Here is a 21,493-nt window from a genome sequence, read left to right on the forward strand (position 1 = left end):
CTCACAGTTCTGAGGACCGGGGTTCAATCCCGGCCCCGCCTGTTTGCATGTTCTCCCCGTGCCTGCGTGGGTTTTCTCCGGGCACTCCGGTTTCCTCTCACATCCCAAAAACATGCATGGTAGGTTAATTTACATCTCTAAATTGCCCCTAGGTGTGAATTTGAGTGCGAATGGTTGTTTGTTTATGTGTGCCCTACGATTGGCTGGCAACCAGTTCAGGGTGTACCCCGCCTTCTGCTCGATGATAGCTGGGATAGGCTCCAGCACTCCCGCAACCCTTGTGAGGATAAGCGGCTCAGAAAATGGATGGATGGATGGATATATAGAGAGAGAGCGGGACGGTGAACAACTGGTTAGCACGTCTGCCTCACAGTTCTGAGGACCGGGGTTCAAACCCCGGCCCCGCCTGTGTGGAGTTTGCATGTTCTCCCCGTGCCTGCGTGGGTTTTCTCCGGGCACTCCGGTTTCCTCCCACATCCCAAAAACATGCGTGGTAGGTTGACTGAACACCCTAAATTGCCCGAAGGTGTGAATGTGAGTGCGAATGGTTGTTTGTTTCTATGTGCCCTGCGATTGGCTGGCGACCAGTTCAGCGTGTACCCCACCTCTCGCTGGAAGATAGCTGGGATAGGCTCCAGCACGCCCGCAACCCAAGTGAGGATAAAGTGGTACAGAAAATGGATGGATGGATATATATATATATATATATATATATATATATATATATATATATAGTCAACCTCATGACAAAAATCTGATTTCTGATTTTAATCGATTGTTCTGTTGTTTTTCTTTTCCCGCTTCAACAAAAAGAAAAATTAAATTACTTTATTCAAACCTTGGATAAAATGGCCCTTTCAACACAATCATTGATGCATTTAAATAGTTGAAAATTTAACATCAATAAATATAAATACAAATATTCCCTCTTTGGGATAATTATGTAACAACAATAATTATTAATCAGCATAACATGAATAACAGGTACTGCTTCCACGCAAAATTAATCTTTGTCCCTGAAAATCCACTGCAGGTATATGCCAGGTTGGTTGCCTAGGTTTAATAAAAATAAAAAATAAATTGGCAAGGAAAATAAGCCTGTCTGCAACAGCAGGCTATAGGCATGCCCTGTGTTACCATGTTCCTATGCTTCTCGTAGCTATTATCTCTCCAACACCATATCGTCAATGTGAAGTAAACAGTGTGCGTCATCTTTGACGACGGATAACTCGTAGGGGCCCAGGACAGTCTATTTAGGTTTGGGTTGCAGTGGCTGACCTGCATTGTAGTGTAGTTTTACCCCCTTGTCGGTAAGAGGCGCCGTTGCTGTGATTCTTCAAGCGGCACATCTAACCTACGTGCCAACGTGGCGGCCATGTTGGCGAGGTCGACATTCTCACCAAAGACAAGGCATTGACATTGAAATTTAGTGTTAACTTGCTCAATTCTCAAACGGTTTTAACGAACTTTACGTTTGTTGTCAAAGCCAAAGCGTGTGCTATCAATGCATATAATTTTTAAAGCCCCCAATATATATATATACATATATATATATATATATATATATATATATATATATATATATATATATATATATATATATATTACTGTCAAAGATTATTTCCCAGTTGTCTTGTTGTGATTGTACAGCTTTGTGTGCAACCGTATGCAACAGAATGTGCTGGCATCCTTGTACTTTTGGTTTTCTTGCCGTCCACATGAGATAGGCTGACGACCTTGAGCTCCCTAGTTTATCGTCGCCGTAAACAGCTAGCTCAAAGGAGGCGTGTCGTTATTACCTATTCGTATCTGTGGCTTCAACAGTTCTTCGCCAAAAGAAGTGTCTGGGCCTCATAGCAGAGATCGTCTATTTTTAGCCAAGTGGACAATGATGTTGCTTTATTTAATGGCTTTTGTGTGTCATGGTTGGTTCTTTGATGCCGGCTTCATCCTTCCTAAATTCAATTTTTTTTGTATTATTACTTTACATTTGCAATGTTTATATTACCCTTAGCATGTGATCAAATAGTATAAACCATTTTATTAATTCAACACGCCCATGAGTGAGGTTGAACACATAACAAAATAAACATACTTGCTATATGACACTGCAATTCTAAGAACACTGTAATAGTACACTACAGATAGTTTTCAATTGTGTGATCGGCATTTGTTTGTTTACTATATTGGAGGATAAACTAGTAGACCAACTCATAATTGTCTTTGATTGTTCGTTTTTTTTCCGTTTGCTCAATTTTCCAATCTTCTAACTGGGTGCTAAGACATGTAGAAAGAAAACTGAGACTGTTTCAATAGTTGAAAGTAGCTTATGTTAGATGAAACAGCATTGATTTGCCCCACATTAACCTCAAGGCTAGACAGCGGCTAGCAAAGTTACTATCATTACGGTAGTAAAAAAAAATCCATCTTTTTTTTTACACGGCTGTAAGTTTAATTGTTGTTAATGTGCTCTATAAAGTTGAGTTGTACTTTTGATGTTAAAATATTACATTAAAACTAAGTAATGTGGTTTTCCGCTTTTCTAAGTTGTCAAAACAGCCAGTCTAAAAAAAAAAAAGTTTTTTTATCTCTCCAAATTTAGGGGGGTTGGGATTCATTTTAGGGCTATGTGAGATGTGTTCTCGGAGAGCATCAGAGTCAGAGGTCTGCCTGCATAGTGCAGCTTTGCTTTAAGAAACGTGGCCTTAGCTGGTTACCGCGAGGCTACCGGCTGGCTGGCGTCTCGTACACGAATGACACGCATGCGATTCCGGCTTCTTCCTCCGTCAGTCGGCCCGCTTTCCGCACACTCGCCGCCCCTGCCTAAACAGCCGCCATCCTCGGCGAGACATGTCTGAGGTGGAAAAAGCCCTGAGCTCGGCCCCGGAGCCCGCCGCTGCGATCCTGGACGCACTGAACGCCACCGAATCCAACGGGACGAAGGCGCTCAATGCGACCGCCAAATTCGTGGCCACGCCGGAGGGCACGGCACTGGCGTACGGCAGCCTGGTGCTCATGGCACTGGTGCCCATATTCTTCGGAGCCTTGCGCTCCGTGGCCTGCTCCAAGTCGAAGGTAAGACTGCGTTAGCTGGGGCTAGCTGAGCGCACCGTCGACTTCGCTCGTCGCCCGGGAAGCCCACGTCACCAATTGTGCTTTGAAACAAAACGTATGTGTTATTATGTTAAGTGTTGTTGAATTTCGTTTGTTGATCTGACTTTCTTCAAGCAGACACAAGTTGTGGTTGGACGGCTGTTGAGGTCATTTTATTGTTTGTTTATATCCTACGAAAGTGAGGTGAACATAGGCCGTCGGACATGTCCTCTAATTTGTATTATTGTTGTTACACGTCCGATTTATTCGTTTGTTGGGATGCTCACTGGGAGCGAGAGTGACGTGTACCTAATGAGGGCAGTTTAAAGGGACAGTCTCATACCCTTTGTCAGTATTAATTTTGACCACAAAAAGAAAAAAAAGTTTGGTTTAGTTTCAGCCAATGTCTTTTGACCAAAATGAAATTCAGATTAAGTCATAATTTTGATGTTGAAATTGTTTGTCTAATTTTCGTTGACGAAGTACCGTGAGATTATAGATTATATATTATTATATGCGATGTAAACTCCAGTAAATGTAGCAGGTGTGCAGCAGTTGGCTGCTTCTTGAACTTGAAATTTTATTTCGGAGAGTAAGGATTAGAAAGCGGAGAGAGCCAAGAGATAAATATAAGCAAAATTAACCTGTCTCAGGTATTTTCAAGACTGCATTAATATTAATTTATTATTTAATTTCAACATAATTGAGTAATATTTTCCTCCCATCATTTTACTCACATATGCATCCAAATTACAATCTCTGCGACTTCCAAAGTATCTCGGAGCACATACTTAGTGTTGTGAGCCCAAGTCATGTCATTCTTCTATATTGATCAGTTGTTAATTGTGTTTCAGTGTGTCTTGACGGGGCGGGTGTACCCCGCCTCCTGCCCGATGATAGCTGGGATAGGCTCCAGCACTCCCGCGACCCTTGTGAGGATAGGTGGCTCAGAAATTGGATGGATGGATGGATGGATGTGTCTTGAAGGGGTGAGATGGTGGAAATTGATTAGCACATCTCCCTTACAGTTCTGAGGACCCGGGTTCAAATCCGGCCTCGCCTGCATCGTGACCCTAGTGAAGATAAGCGGTACGGAAAATGAATGAATGAATGTCTTGAAGGGGAAGAATTCAGTCTTGCACTATTTTCAATTGAAAAAGACACCTTTCAGCATCTGAGTGATAGGAGAGTGATGGACCGATTTGCCACCCTTAACTCATTCACTGGCAGCCGTTTCCTGAGCAGGGAACCCCCAGACTGCCAGACATTTTTGAGCAATTTCACTCATTTTTCAACCTCCACAGAATATTGGTTACTATGACTATGTAAACACCAAACCCACCAAAAGAACAGTCACTCTCTTCTTTCATCAGAAAAAAGGTTGTCTCTAGCTTATACCGTTCTTTTGTAATCAGAATCAAATATAGGCTAGTTTCAGCCAAATCTGTTTCTGAAGGAAAACAGCTGAGAAAACAGCCCTTTTTGTGAAAGCAGACATCAAACAGAACAATGACTTTGACACCAATATTTTTTGTCTTTAGTGAAAATCTCAAAACATCTGAATATAAAACAACTCTGGGAAATACTTTTGGCAGAACAATAATTTATTTACAAGTATAACTATGGACAGAATTAGAATCACCTTTTATTGTCATGAACATGCATGCATGTACAGGAAATTTGTTCTCTGCATTTAACCCATTAGAATCAGAATCAGAATCATCTTTATTTGCCAAGTATGTCCAAAACACACAAGGAATTTGTCTCCGGTAGTTGGAGCCGCAACAAACAGTCAATTTACAGAACACTTTGGAGACAAAGACATTGACAAAAAACAATTGTGCAAAAAGATGCAGAGTCCTCTAGCACTTAGAGCAGTTCGAATGACTAATATTGCAATAGTCCGGTGCAATGACCATTATGCAAAGGGCGCTGAGACTTCAAGGAGTGTATGCGGTTTAAAGTGACGAGTAGTGCTATAATCTGGGACAATGTTGGTTGTGCAAATGTTACAGATACTCCTCAATCAGTGTGCAAATGGAGCAGATGCTACTCTGGCATGAGTGGCCAGTATATGCAAATAGTGCAGCATGGCGAGACAACTACAGTGAGTGCACGAGTAATACATAATTGGCCCCACAGAAATGTGACAACGAACTCAAGTCAAAAAATTGCCAGCTTGTTGTAATGGAATTATAGGTTAAGTGTTTAAGAAGTTGATCGGAAGAGGGAAGAAGCTGTTGGAATGTCTACTAGTTCTAGTTTGCATTGATCGGTAGCGCCTACCTGAGGGAAGGAGCTGGAAGAGCTGGTGACCGGGGTGCGGAGGATCCGAGAGGATTTTGCACGCCCTTGTCTTAGTTCTGGCAGCGTGCAAGTCCTCAATGGTGGGTAGGGGGGGTACCGACAATCCTTTCAGCAGTTTTGATTGTCCGTTGCAGTTGGAGTTTGTCCTTTTTTGTAGCAGCACCAAACCAGACTGTGATGGAAGAACACAGGACTGATTCGATGACCGCTGTGTAGAACTGTCTCAGCAGCTCCGGTGGCAGGCTGTGCTTTCTCAGAAGCCGCAGGAAGTACATCCTCTGCTGGGCCTTTTTGAGGACGGAGTTGATGTTGGTCGCCCACTTCAGGTCCTGAGAGATTGTAATTCCCAGGAACTTGAAGGTCTCGACGGTTGACACAAGGCAGCTGGGCAACGTGAGGGGCAGCTGTGGCAAAGGATGCCTCCTGAAGTCCACAATCTTGAGCGTGTTCAGCTCCAGGTTGCGTCGGCCGCACCACAGCTCCAGCCGCTCCGCTTCCTGTCGATATGCAGACTCGTCACCGTCCTTGATGAGGCCGATGACAGTGGAGTGAACACATACACATGTTAGTGGAACACACTGGAGCAGGGGGCAGCTGAAGCGCCCGGGGAGCATTTCAGGGTATTAGTGTCTTGCTCAAGGACACCACAGCCGTGAGTCCGGGGGATGTTGGCGGATGGTAAATTCAGAATTTACATTAGACAAAAATGCATGGACGACTGGGGCTCCCACAGCTGCACTTTCTTCCTCCTCATGCTCCTCTACAGTTTGCTAAATAGTCCAGGTTTATATTACCTTGCGCATAAAATCTGTTTTTTGTTCTTCGGTGGCAGTGAATTGGATCTTGTGTGGTTGTCATTGTCCTTGAAACCAGTCCCTATTTCTGCTCGAAGCACAACCTGTGCCGTTTAGAAATATAACTATTACTATAAAAATACTTTGTTGAAATTGCTGTTGTGGGACGTGGAGGAAAAAAAGCTATCAATAACCTTTTTTGTTTGCACTGCGTATTGGAATGGGAGTCAAACGTCTTCTGGATGCATAACCTGTAAGTTTAAAAAAAAAAAAAAAAAGCATACAATTACTTTTTATTGATGATGTGTTTTGCAAGGGTAAAAAAAGACTTTTCTTCATCACAATCCTAAAAGATGTTCGACTCGCGTGTGTCCCATTACTGTAAGATCGATGAGCTGGAAATGGAAAATTGAAATCAGTACTGGCGCCAGATGTTACATTGTAATGTGAATTAGTGGGACTAAATTATGTTGACGTAACAAGGATTGAAGGAGAGTATTTGATCGCTAAATGTAGCTAACGCTAGCTGTAAAAAAGTTACCTTCGTGTCCATTATCATCCAGAGGATCTCGGGATGAAGCTTGGCTGCTTCCAGGCAATCCAGAGGGAGTTCACTCATCTGACGATTCCGGATCCCATTTACTCAAATCCTGGCCGGCAGACGATCAGCTGGCAAGCGGCCGAGAGCCTCTTGTGATATGGCCCGGCATTTTCGGCGATAGCTTTGCCACAAAGGTTTTGGCTCGGAGCGTCATCCTTCATTCCCCCGCATGATCAAAGGCAGGAGTGGCCCCCGGGCCACCATCGCATTTTATTTGCCCTGCAAAAGCAAATCAAAACTGCTAATAGTGTTCCAATTTAATGATGTTGAGATATTGCAAGCATTTTTGTTTCCAATCCCGCTTTGAAAAGAAATGTAGTAGTTAATTGACAACTCTAAATTGCCCGTAGGTGTGAATGTGAGTGTGAATAGTTGTTTGTTTGTATGTGCCCTGCGATTGGCTGGCAACCAGCTCAGGGTGTACCCCGCCTCCTGCCCGATGATAGCTGCGATAGGCTCCAGCACGCCCACGACCCTAGTGAGGAGAAGCGGCTCAGAAAATGGATGGATGGATAGTTAAAAACATGTTTTTAGAGGCTTCTGATTTCACAACTAGTTGTTCATCAATTTGTTGTGTATATCTAATTTATATGAGGTGATAATTCCTTCATACTGGTTCACAGTCATAATGGCCCTCCGACGGAAGTCATAACTATGATGTGGCCCGTGACGAAAATGACTTTGACACCCCTGATATTTTTCTTGCCTTGGCGACAGCTTTTTTTAGATGTTTTTTTTCCGTTTTGTCTTCTCTTTTCCCCTATTATGCTTGCATCTTCTCATTGTCTCCTCATCCCCGCCTCCTCCTCCTTCCTCTGAGGGAGGGACGTTCACCTCAAGGCATTGTTTCCCTCTACAGGGTGTGATTTCTCTTTGCAGTTATCCAGAGGCTTGACGATCACACATGAATTGCACAAGACCCTCCCCCACCCAGCCCCGTTAAAAAACGCCATTGACATCTTTAGGCGGCATTGGCAGGGAATTTTCTGAGCCGCTTCTCCTCACTAGGGTCGCGGGCGTGCTGGAGCCTATCCCAGCTGTCATCGGGCAGGAGGCGGGGTACACCCTGAACTGGTTGCCAGCCAATCGCAGGACACATACAAACAAACAACCATTCGCACTCACAGTCACACCTACGGGCAATTTATAGTCTCCAATCAATGCATGTTATTTGGGATGTGGGAGGAAACAGGAGTGCCCGGAGAAAACCCACGCAGGCACGGGGAGAACATGCAAACTCCACACAGGCGGGACCGGGGATTGAACCCGGGTCCTCAGAACTGTGAGGCTGACGCTCTAACCAGTCGGCCGCCATTTTCAAGTCATGTTCAACCTATATTTAATTGAATACACTACATAGACAAGATATTTAATGTTCAAACTGATTAACTTTATTGTTTTTAGCAAATAATCATGAACTTAGACTTTTATGGCTGCAACACGTTCCCAAAAAGCTAGGGCAGGTGGCAAAAAAGACTGAGAAAGTTGAGGAATGCTCATCCAACACCTGTTTGGAACATCCCACAGGTGAACAGGCTAATTGGGAACAGGTGGGTGCCATGATTGGGTATAAAAGGAGCTTCCCTGAATTGCTCAGTCATTCACAAGCAAAGATGGGGTGAGGTTCACCTCTTTGTGAACAAGTGCATGAGAAAATAGTCCAACAGTTTAAGGACAATGTTCCTCAACGTACAATTGCAAGGAATTTAGGGATTTCATCATCTACGGTCCATAATATCAACAAAAGGTTCAGAGAATCTGGAGAAATCACTGCATGTAAGCGGCAAGGCCGAAAACCAACATTGAATGCCCGTGACCTTCGATCCCTCAGGCGGCACTGCATCAATAACCGACATCAATGTGTAAAGGATATCACCACATGGGCTCAGGAACACTTCAGAAAACCAATGTCAGTAAATACAGTTCGGCGCTACATCCGCAAGTGCAACTTGAAACTCTACTATGCAAAGCAAAAGCCATTTATCAACAACACCCAGAAACGGCGCCGGCTTTTCTGGGCCTGAGCTCATCTAAGATGGACTGGTGCAAAGTGGAAACGTGTTCTGTGGTCCGACAAGTCCACATTTCAAATTGTTTTTTGAAATTGTGGCCGTCGTTTCTTCCAAAGAGGAAGAACCATTCGGACTGTTATGGACGCAAAGTTCAAAAGCCAGCATCTGTGATGGTATGGGGCTGTGTTCGTGCCAATGGCATGGGTAACTTACACATCTGTGAAGGCACCATTAACGCTGAAAGGTACATACAGGTTTTGGAAAAACATATGCTGCCATCCAAGCAACATTTTTTTCTTGGACGCCCCTGCTTATTTCAGCAAGACAATGCCAAACCACATTCTGCACTTTTTACAATAGCGTGGCTTCATGGTAAAAGAGTGCGGGTACTAGACTGGCCTGCCTGCAGTCCAGACCTGTCGTATTTTACGCTTCATAATACACCACACATTTTCAAATGGGTGACAACGGAGACCCTGGACTGTTGAACAACTGAAGCTGTACATCAAGCAAGAATGGGAAATAATTCCTCCTACAAAGCTTCAACAATTAGTGTCCTCAGTTCCCAAACGTTTATTGAATGTTGTTAAAAGAAAAGGTGATGTAACACAGTGGTAAACATGACCCTGTCACAGCTTTTTTGGAACGTGTTGCAGCCATAAAATTCTAAGTTAATGATTATTTGCTAAAAACAATAATGTTCATCAGTTTGAACATTAAATATCTTGTCTTTGTAGTGTATTCAGTTAAATATAGGTTGAACATGATTTGCAAATCATTGTATTCTGTTTTTATTTAACACAACGTCCCAACTTCATTGGAATTGGGGTTGTAAGATACTGTGTATATATATTGCCAAAGTTGCTATTGACAAAGTTTCACCAGATGTTGGGAACAACCCAAGTAATCCATACATACAAATAAGTTCAGAAATTAAGTTGTGTGTAAAAATGTGAAATGACACAGAGAAAAAGTATTGAGCACATGAAGGGAGGCGCAAAATGGAATGGAAAGCCAACACAACACCTGAAATCTATCAATAATCAAACAGCAATCCAGTCCCTTGTCAGTGCAAATGAATATCAGCTGGTTCAGTCCTAATTGATGGCTGACAAAAAGGTCTCATTGCCAGGGTGTGAGTTAAAGACACATCTCATGATGAGTAAGAGCAGAGAGCTGTCTCAAGACCATCGCAAACTAACTATTGCAAAGCATAATGATGGCATTGGTTACAGGTGCATATCTAAGCTTCTGAATGTTCCAGTGAGCACGGTTGTGGCCATAATACGCAAGTGGAAAGCCAATCATACCACCATAAATTTGCCTCGACCAGGTGGTCCTCACAAAATAACCTCAATAAATAATGAATACAAATTGTACTTTTAAAGCGCAAAATAACAATTCAAGTTCAATTACATTTTTTTTTTTTTTTTTTTTTAACTGTCAGTATAAGGTGGGAACAGCATTTGGTTTCTCCACATATGGCAATGCATCTGAGGTATAGTTTCATTCGCTGTTCCTGCTCTGCATGTCTTGACCTGTGCAGGGTAGTATGGTGCACGCAATGAGATACACACTTGGAGTAACAAAGAAAGTTGAAGTAATGATTTTCATTAGATCGTCAGTGGTGTTTTTCATTCACAGTGTGGTAACTGAGCTAGCAAATATTTCTGAACAAAAACGAAGACTGAGGTCTGATGTATTTGAACAATAAATGGGTGTAATTCTTTTGTGTGTTTAGTTTTAGAGTGAATTTTAACTGCGGAGTGTCAAGAAACCACTTTAAGCATGCAACATTAACTCTTCTTGCTATGTTAGAACCTTAGTAACCTGTTGTTGTGATCACGTGGGCTCTGTATGCCATACGGGTGCTGCTGGATAGAAGTGCTGGAGCAGAGCATGTAATGGACTGCTTGTTTGAGTGGTAAAGTTGGAGATTTTAGATCCAGTCCGATCCGATACTCGTTTTGTTGCTGACATCGGACCGATTTCCGATCTCAAAGATTGGATCGGGACACCCCTCCTTCTTGTTAGTCTTTTCGCGGTGTAATCTTAAACTCAAAAGATCCTGAAGACTGTATGTAGGCTTTGCCCAACATGGAGTGGCATTTTTAAGCAAAAATGCACACAAATGCAGACAAAAACAGCACAGAGTGCGCTGTGATGAGACGCCGTTACGCCGGCTGGAGCAGCGTCACTGGCGTGGGGAAGGATCGAAAGGATCCTAGCCTGCAGGCCACTTCCAGCAGCAGCAATTTCGACTGCCCCGTGGGATCAATTTGAAGTCAGCATGACGTTGCCCCGCACAATGGCATTGGTAAAAAAATTTATATTACTATAGACTGTTTTTGGTGGTGTTGGTAAAGTTATTTTTTTTTTTTTTACTACTACTATTTTTTTACTTTTTGCACAATTGTCAAAAAAAATAAATTAAAAAAATGTACCGGCATTACCAGATAACTAGCAAACCTTTATTGCTCAGTGACTGTTTTTTGGGTCAATGTCTTTATGTCGCAAAAGTCTTCTCTGTCAATTGACTGTCTGTTGTCGTACTAGAGCGGCTCCAATTACCGGAGACAAATTCCTTGTGTGTTTTTTGGACATACTTGGCAAATAAAGATGATTCTGAGTCTGATTTTGGTGAAAATATCAATGACTGTCTCAAGCAGCAGCTGCTGCTGCCATCCCCATTAGCTTGTACCGTAAGCAGTTTGCTAATATTCCTTGGCTCCACATATAATCAACAGCTCAAATGATACATTAGTGCAGCACGGGGTACATCAATACAGTAGTTACACATGATTCATTGATATAGTGGCTACTCAAAAGACATGCTACAGAGTCAAACGAGTAAAAAACATTAACACAAAATACACCAATTAATTGAAGCTATGAAATCAAATACTGTTAAAACAAAACATAAAATGTAATTTAATCCTCAAGCAATACCTCTCAAATGAAAAGAGTATCAAGGGGATATAATAAAACCAAATGGCATGCCAAAACCCGCAGCCCGGGCGTCACATCCAGCTCGCCACATCATTTTATGTGGGTGGCGAAAGCAAATAATTTGCGCCAACTTTCATGATTTTTTTTTTATCAAATCTGTACCAAAATTTCACATCATATGTAATAAATAATGTTGCTATACTGCAAGCATTATTTTTTTTACATTTTTTTACCAAACCGCTTTTTACAGTAACTTGAACAATAGTTGAACAAACTATTATCCTTGACTTGTGATTTGAAAGCTAGTTATCCATCATTATGTTGTGTTTTTATATAATATGATCACGTGATGAAACATGTATATGGTTTCACAGTAATAACGGCCCTCTGATAAACTGATACTACATCTGAAGCCACGCAGGAAAAACTGTATTACCATGTCAGAATTGGATAGTTGACCAAAAAACTGTAGAGAAAACGGGCCAGCAGCTGAAACCATCAAGGAGCTGTCTTCACTCAATACCATCTGACTTTTTCAAAGTCTGTGTTAGCTAATTTGCAGAAAATAATCAGTTGCTCACTTCAGTCAGGCAAGTTTCCTGAAGCTCTTAAAGTAGCTGGCATTAAGCCTCTGCTAAAAAATAGAACGCTGGGCGCTACCACGTTAGCAAGCTATAGACCCATCTCAAATCTCCCTTTCATAGCCAAGATTGTTGAGTTGTTTTTAATCAACTCAGAAATTTCTTGTATTTGGACTTTTTGACAAATTTCAATCAGATTTCCGAACTCATCACAGTACATAATATGCACTTATCAAAGTGCTAAATGATATAAGGTTGAATACTGACTTGGGAAAGCTGTCAATTCTGGTCTTGTTGGATCTGAGTGCGGCTTTTGATACGGTAAATTATAATATACTGCTGAACAGGTTGGAAACGTGGGTAAGACTAAATGGAACAGTCCTTAAATTGTTCAGGTCCTACCTGGAGGAAAGGAGTTATTTTTTTAACCATTCGAAGTGTTCAATCTCGTCAAATGGCAATGACCTATTGAGTTTCTTGGACCCCTCCTGTTCAGCCTGTTAATGTTACCCTTGGGTCAAATTCTTCAGAACTTTAATTTTCACTATCATAGCTATGCAGATGACACACAGTTATATCTAGCACTGTCTCCAGATGATTATAGTCCAATTGAGGTGTTGTGTCACTGTCTAAAACAAATTACTGGATGAGCCAAAATTTTTCTTCAATTAAACCACAACTATAAAGAAAAATGATTACTGTTAGTAAATACCTGGTGTCACGCTCTTTAAAAACCAAAGAGCAAGTCTGAAACCTTGGTGTACTAATAGATTGCGGCCGGACTTTCAACAGTCATATCAAATAAATTACTAAAACTGCCTTTGACCATCTGAAAAACATATCCAGAGTGAAGGCTTGCATGTGCCAAGCAGGCAAGGAGAAGCTCATCCATGCTTTTATCTCAAGTAGACGAGCCTATTGTAATGGTCTTCTGACTGGACTCCCCCAAAAGAGCATTAAACAGCTGCAGCTCATTCAGAATGCTGCACCTCGGGTTCTGACCAGAACAAAGAAGTCAGAGCATATTACTCCAATTCTAAAGTATTTACATTGGCTCCCAGTCTGTTTTAGAATAGATTTTAAAGTTGTCGTTTCAAAAAAAATTGGTGCCCAGTTTCGATGCCTACAGTCCACCTTCCCCTCAGAAGAAAGTGGTGAAAACCAATGAAGCAGCAGCGAAAACCACCGAAGAACACACACGAAGACATGCTTGTGCCCAACGGCGGCGGCGAACAAAAGTGTGTCTTAACTTTGTTAGAACAAAAGACCAGTCACCTCAGTGCAACACATGTAAAAAGATTATATTGCGCAGAGGAGGCTTTCACGATGTGTGGAAGTCTGACATACTCCTTCTCGCTCAGAGCCTCAGCCTACTCTCTGCACAACTTGAATGAAGTCAACTCTTAGTCAATTGGGTGAGTGTGAAACAATAAAATACGTCTATGCCACCATTGAGGCAGCTAACAAGTTAAACGGTGGGTTGCACTCTTGCACTGATGGCTTTTGTTTATTTTAGTCTTCAAACCAATGTAACAGCTGATTACAGACACAAAAATAAAATATAAATTATATATTGACCCTCGTGATTATAAGTGGTATGGAAAATGGATGGATGGAAAGAAACTAGAAACCGTCGCATTTAACATTGATGTAAAACTTCACCAAAGGTCAAACTAGCAACTCTACATCACAAGGAATTGGGACAAAATTCAGAAATGTTGTTTCACAGTATCACAAATACTAACCTTGGAGGTTCCGGTGTATACCCTTCAAAATAAAAGGCTTCAAGCTTATAACAGGAAGTCAAGTTAAAACATATAAACCATTTGATGTGATAAAACAGTTGCAAATAACAATTTTTAATGGCATGTTTAAATTTTAGATTTCATTGTATTTATGAAACAATATCCCGCCCGTTCTTCTGATTGGCTAGCACCAAGACGACTCGTGGTTTATGATTCGCTGAAGCACTTCAGCAACACACGCACACAATGCTCAAAATATATATTTTTTCTTTGATGAACAGTTTTGCTAATCATTTCGTCATTTGAGGAGCAACTTTCTAATTTTGAGGAGCAATTTTTTGCAGCTTAATTGCACAGGGACCCGAAGCAAGGATTTTATGAAACAATAAAAATATGACGTTTTGGAAAATCTTTTTCTGACAGAATAAGTAAGGAAGCAATCTTGTCTTTGTGGGTTTTTACTACAAAAAAGAAAAAAGTCTTTGCAAAGAGAGGAAAAGGTACAAGTCTTACAAGTTGTCACCCCTTACTGAAGTCTAAGCAAAACAATCACATCTGTTATACAGAAGTGAGAGACAGTGAAGCAGAGGAAAGCAAAACAATTATCTTTGTCCAGCTGCACTCAACTTATCTTTATCGAAAAACAGCTAGGCGTCACAACATGGAACAATAAAGCATGTGAAGGTTGTATAATAATGATAGAAATAATATTTGGTATATATAAAACATACATTTTCCAACTCAGCTCCCCCCTTTTGATTATATGAATCTATTATTAATCACATAAAAAAAGAAAAATTACTAAACATTACATCCTAACTCTCAAAATTAACACTAATAAAAACAAAAAAATAATATAACAGTATAATATATATTAACAAAAATAATTGATAGTTAAAATAAATAAATAATTAATAAATAAAATAGTTCATTAACAAAGCAACCAATCATCCAGAAATTCACAACTCTGGTTTAAGAAAATCCTTCATAAGCGGGTTGTAAGTCAGTCATACAACAATGTTAGACTGAGGAATAATAACTCATGGTCATCATTTAAATTGTCATTGTCATCCAAGCATTCAAATTGAGGGAATCTGTCAGGAAAACGTTCATCAAAGACTGAATAGTGAAATTGTGAATACTGGCTACGACACCTGTATCACCAGCGTTGTCAGGAATCTATGTGCAACAGCTTTTCTTCCTTCGTAAAAGGTGAGGGAAGTGGAGGAGTCGGGATCATAGGAGGCGCTGGGACCTTCTTGCAATGTGACTCATGAACCCACGTAGTTCTTTCAGCAACTTCCACTGCAGTGTGGGTCACAAGGAGGACTTGGAAAGGCCCCGCTGATGTCTCCACGTTGTCCGGCAGAAGTTTTTAATCAGCACGAAATCACCGGGTTTGATTTCATGCAGGGGTCTGTCGACCAGCCTTAGGAGTGCTTATTGGACTTGTTTCCTGAAATTGATAAGTCGATAATGTGCAATATCTGAACGAATTGTATGCCCATCGGCAGATCTGGATTTGGTAGACCCGAATGGATCCGGTCCATTGGAGTGCCTGCAAAAAATAGGAATAGGGGGCACACACTTCCTCATATATATACTTGACCTAATTTAATTGACTTCCCAGTATTTATTTGCGGGTGGTAGCTACCATGTGTTCTGAGGTCAAATTGTAATCTGTCGGAAAGCTGTTGTCATAGGAAAGCTTTCAAAGAATTGTAAAATAATAAATAATAATAATGTAATAACAATAGTAATAAAATTCTGAGAAGAATTTTGGTTAATTGTGCGACTACCACTTCAATTCTTACTTAAACATGTCTACCATATCGAGACAGTATTTTGTAAGCGCATCGATCATTATTTCATTATATACATTATCAGTATAGCGTCAATATGGTCCAACCCAATATCCATGATCAACTTTATACGAACATAATTATTTATATATTATAATTATCTTTGAGACTGATAATCAAAACATTACTAAATGTAAATACTGTACATAAAAAATGCTCTAGACCACAGGTGTCAAATTGGTCATCCCATCATTTTATGTGGCCCGCGAAAGCAAATCAAAATTCCTTATTGTGTTCTGGTGTGATACCATTGAGATATTTGCAAGCATTTTTTTTTTGTAACCAATCACCCTTTGAAAAGAAATGTCATAGTTGAAAAACATGTTTTTATAGGTACCTGATTTCAAAACTGGTTATTGATCAATGTGTTGTGTGTATACTGTATGTATTTACATTCTATGAGGTAATCTTTCATTTATATGGGTTCACAGTCGTAGCGCCCCTCCGAGGGAAGACTTAACTACGATGTGGCCCATGACAAAAATGAGTTTGACACCCCTGCGTCAAGACCAGTGGTTCTTAACCTGGGTTCGATGGAACCCCAAGGATTCGGTGAGGCAGTCGCTGGGGTTCGACGGAGGACTCGACACCCCGTGTGTGCTTTATCCGTAAAAGCCTTTTTACACTGCATTTTGAATGCCGTGTTCATGCCGTTCAAAACACAATGGTGCGTCAAATTGGGCGTTTACTATTGCGCCGCTGCGACTCGAGTTGAAATGCTTTCTTTTTTTAAACTATCTTTATTTAACAACAGTTCAAGGATACAGTTGAGTTGAGTAGCATTGGTGTGGCATCAGACACCGCATCCAATAAATGAAAAACAGCCCAAAAAATGTACTCTTACCAATGAACCCTTTTCGAGGATTGTAGAAATAACATAAAGAAAAGGAACAGACTTTGTTGTGAATTTTAACAACGAAGCCCGTTCCTTTGATATGAGACTGGCACTTTCGTCCGTTCCTTTGATATGAGACTGGCACTTACCAAGGGGAATGGCAACAGCAAAAATCACATTCACTTAGAGTAAATGTTCATTGAATTTTTGTGTGAAGTTCTTGTTTGTTGGTTTTGTTCTTTTAATACAGTGATTTTGTGTGCAACTGATGCGTGGTTCATTTTGTGCATGACCTGGATCACTGAGAATCTACATAGACAATATATACCCGTTTCTAATTTGGAATAAACCATGTTTTATTTTTCAAATTAGGAAGGGTTCCGTGCACTCTATATGAAACTTGCGGGGTTCCATCCCTCCAACAACGTTAAGAACCACTGGTCTCGACACTTTACAAAAATTGGGGTAGAATTAAAGCTCCCGCTAGGTACTTTTCCTTTCCCCCAAAAGCCTGTGTCTGTGTCAACACAAGATCATGTAAATAACGAGTGAAGGGTTTTGAGTAGTCTGGCAATCGAAGGACTTTCTTCCGTTGGATCAAATCTGCCTCAGCATTTTTTGTCCAAGGGATGCCAACGACACAGTCCGTTATGCATAATTACTGGTCCAGGACCTGCAATAATTTGTCATGCCCAAACGTAACATCTGTATATTTATTAGGTTTTTCGTCTGAAGGTTGGGGGGTTTGAAATTTAAAAATTGTGTTTTTCAGACGACAGTTAAAATGTATCTTATCGGCTAAGAATTTCAGTAAGGCCCCTGTGTTCCTTTTTCAACCTATATTCTACAAGTCTTGTAATTTGTAATCTGTATATACCGCTTGTGGAAAGCCACTATATCATACCATGTTGACCTAATAACAAATGTGCACAATTTAGTATATATCGCTTCATATGTCAACCCAAATAGGTGAATGTTCCATAATGAGTTCAAAATTATAGACATTAAATGTATGTGGAACAATCATCATATGTATCACCATGATAATGCCAATATCGGTGCTGTGTTTGCAGCATCTTGAATTGGCTCTAAGTGAATCTATAAATTCAGATTTTCGTGGCAATCAATTATCTGTCAGACATAACAATGCAACGTGTGATGCGACAAAACTAAAACAATCCACTGTCTTTGTACTCCAGAGCACAAAACAAGACAAAACTGCCTTTGTACTCCAGAGCACAAAACAAGACAAAACCAAAAACTAAACAAAAAAGAAAAGAAAAACAAACAACTTCAGACCAAGCCAAAACCAACAAAATAAAAAGGAGAAGAAAACAAAAAGAAACTACTCCAGACATCACCCCCCAACTCCCCTTTTGATAAAGTGACACATCCCACCCATGCTCACTTTAGCAAAAATACAAAAAACAAAAAAAACATTCTCGACAACCAAAAAGCGGTTAATACCGGACGGAATTTGGCCCAATGGGTATCGACTTCAATACTGGACAAATATTGTGAACAGCATCAATGCAAAGTGGATGTTGGCAGTGTTGACGGATGAGCAGTTTAGGTTCAATTGAATCGGCGGATAGTTCCTGATTAACCCTATATTTGCTAGTAACCCAAACGGTGGGATTTGACTTGGGACTCGAGAAATGTCAAGGAAGCGGAATGTTAAAATCATCCATCCATCCATCCATCCATTCTCTACCGCTTATCCGGGTCGGGTCGCGGGGGCAGTAGCTTCAGCAGGGACGCCCAGACTACCCTCTCCCCAGCCACTTCATCCAGCTCTTCCGGGGGGATCCCGAGGCGTTCCCAGGCCAGCCGAAGGATGTAGTCTCTCCAGCGCGTCCTGGGTCGTCCCCGGGGTCTCCTCCCGGTGGGACATGCCCGGAACACCTCACCAGGGAGGCGTCCGGGAGGCATCCGAATCAGATGCCCCAGCCACCTCATCTGGCTCCTCTCAATGCGGAGGAGTAGCGGCTCTACTCTGAGATCCTCCCGGATGACCGAGCTTCTCACCCTATCTCTAAGGGAGAGCCCGGACACCCTGCGGAGGAAACTCATTTCGGCCGCTTGTATCCGGGATCTTGTTCTTTCGGTCACGACCCACAGCTCATGACCATAGGTGAGGGTAGGAACGAAGATCGACCGGTAAATTGAGAGGTTCGCCTTTCGGCTTAGCTCTTTCTTTACCACAACGGACCGATACAAAGTCCGCATCACTGCAGACGCTGCACCGATCCGCCTGTCGATCTCCCGTTCCATTCTTCCCTCACTCGTGAACAAGACCCCAAGATACTTGAATTCCTCCACTTGGGGCAGGATCTCATCCCCGACCTGGAGATGGCATGCCACCCTTTCCCGACTGAGGACCATGGTCTCAGATTTGGAGGTGCTGATTCTCATCCCAGCCGCTTCACACTCGGCTGCGAACTGCTCCAATGATAGTTGGAGGTCACTGCTTGATGAAGCCAACAGAACCACATCATCTGCAAAAAGCAGAGATGCAATACTGAGGCCACCAAACCGGACCCCCTCTACGCCTCGGCTGCGCCTAGAAATTCTGTCCATAAAAGTTATGAACAGAATCGGCGACAAAGGGCAGCCTTGGCGGAGTCCAACCCTCACCGGGAACGAGTCCGACTTACTGCCGGATATGCGGACCAAACTCTGACTCCGGTCGTACAGGGACCGAACAGCCCGTATCAGGGGGTTCGGTACCCCATACTCCCGAAGCACTCTCCACAGGACTCCCCGAGGGACACGGTCGAACGCCTTCTCCAAGTCCACAAAACACATGTAGACTGGTTGGGCGAACTCCCATGCACCCTCGAGGACCCTGCCGAGGGTGTAGAGCTGGTCCACTGTTCCACGGCTGTACCAGAGCCCCAGGTGTGTGTGGAGGCGAGTCCAACTATATCGAGTCGGAACTTCTCGACCTCACACACCAGCTCGGGCTCCTTCCCTGGCAGAGAGGTGACATTCCACGTCCCAAGAGCCAGCTTCTGTAGCCGGGGATCGGATCGCCAAGGTCCCCGCCTTCGGCCACCGCCCAGCTCACACTGCACCCGACCCCTATGGCCCCTCCCACAGGTGGTGAGCCCATGGGAAGGGGGACCCACGTTACCCTTTCGGGCTGTGCCCGGCCGGGCCCCATGGGTGCAGGCCCGGCCACCAGGCGCTCGCCTTCGAGCCCCACCACCAGGCCTGGCTCCAGTGGGGGGCCCCGGTGGCCCGCGTCCGGGCAAGGGAAAAAGAAGTCCATTGTTTGTCGTCATCATTAGGGGTCTTTATGTTAAAATCATTTAAGTACATTTTTTTTCCCCTCATTAATGTACACACGGCACCCCATATTGACAGAAAAAAACATATTTGCTGATTTATTAAAAAATAAAAACTGAAATATCACACAGCCATAAGTATTCAGACCCTTACATATTTAATTCGGTGCTGTCCATTTCTTCTGTTCAACCTTGAGATGGTTCTACACCTTCATTGGAGTCCAGCTTTGTTTGATTATACTGATTGGACTTGATTAGGAAAGCCACACACCTGTCTATAAAATACCTTACAGCTCACAGTGCATTTCAGAGCAAATGAGAATCATGAGGTCAAAGGAACTGCCTGAAGAGCTCACACAGAATTGTGGCAAGGCACAGATCTGGCCATGGTTACAAAAACGTTTCTGCGGCACTTAAGGTTCGTAAGAGCACAATGGTCTCCATAATCCTGAAATGGAAGACGTTTCGGACGATCAGAACGCTTCCTAGAGCTGGCCATCCGGCCAAGTGAGAGAGGTAAAGAAGAACCCAAAGATCAATGTGGCTGAGCTCCAGAGATGCAGTCGGGAGATGGGAGAAAGTTCTAGAAAGTCAAGCATCACTGCGGGAGAAAGTTCTAGAAAGTCAACCATCACTGCAGCCCTCCACCAGTCGGGCCTTTATGGCAGAGTGGCCCGACGGAAGCCTCTCCTCAGTGACACGTGAAAGCCCGCATGGAGTTTGCTAAAAAAAAAAAAAAAAAACACCTGAAGAACTCCAAGATAGTGAGAAATAAGATTCTCTGGTCTGATGAGACCAAGATAGAAATTGTTGGCCTTAATTCTAAGTGGCATGTGTGGAGAAAACCAGGCACTGCTCATCACCTGTCCAATACAATCCCAATAGTGAAGCACTGTTAACTCTGTGAGTGCAAACAAATTGTGTGTCAAAACATTTTGCTTTTCACATTTGTTAATTTATTCATGTCAGTGGCATTAACCATGAATTTAACCAGAATTTTTATTTATCTAGTACCAAAAAACTCAACAACCTTTATTTAAAATTTTCAATCATCAATTAAAAATATGCATTTTCAATGCTTTGTCCCAGAACAAATATCCACCAGTGAATAGTTTCTCGAAACCTTGAAAAATTACAAATCGTCCTCCATTTCGGGTCTTCTTCCAGATTGCACTCTTCTTGATCTTTGTCATAGGGTGAGGCCACTGTGGAACCCAGCTCGCGACCACAACCTGACAATCCTCCCCTTGGCCAACTCGGACAGATCAGACCACAGGCGATACACAGTTATCAGTAACTTGCCCTACACATAGTTTTGTCAGAAAGCTTCTGTCCCTGTTTACATCTAAATCTAGCAGTCAACCACATTTCCAGACATTTGACAGTTTTAACTAAAAGTTCTAAATCCTAATTCTAATTTTTTG

The 21,493-nt window shown here is 42.3% G+C and overlaps 2 protein-coding genes across 7 annotated transcripts in view; one reads left to right on the forward strand and one right to left on the reverse strand.

The window, feature by feature from the left end:
* Window positions 1–21,493, reverse strand: part of si:ch211-158d24.2 (multiple epidermal growth factor-like domains protein 9) — a 395,895-nt gene that overhangs the window by 129,206 nt on the left and 245,196 nt on the right. The gene's annotated exons all lie outside the window — the stretch shown is intronic.
* hm13 (histocompatibility (minor) 13) overlaps window positions 2,663–21,493 on the forward strand; it is a 48,476-nt gene continuing 29,645 nt past the window's right edge. The window contains exon 1 of one of the 5 annotated variants that reach the window (XM_061766329.1): window positions 2,663–3,075. In XM_061766329.1, coding sequence (XP_061622313.1) covers window positions 2,851–3,075 — 225 coding nt within the window. In that variant the 5' untranslated portion in view covers window positions 2,663–2,850. The remainder of the gene's footprint in view (window positions 3,076–21,493) is intronic. The other 4 variants (XM_061766327.1, XM_061766325.1, XM_061766328.1 and 1 more) reach the window with 4 other exon arrangements.

Source organism: Phyllopteryx taeniolatus, chromosome 3 (genome assembly GCF_024500385.1).
Source record: "Phyllopteryx taeniolatus isolate TA_2022b chromosome 3, UOR_Ptae_1.2, whole genome shotgun sequence".
Classification (NCBI taxonomy): Eukaryota; Metazoa; Chordata; class Actinopteri; order Syngnathiformes; family Syngnathidae; genus Phyllopteryx; species Phyllopteryx taeniolatus.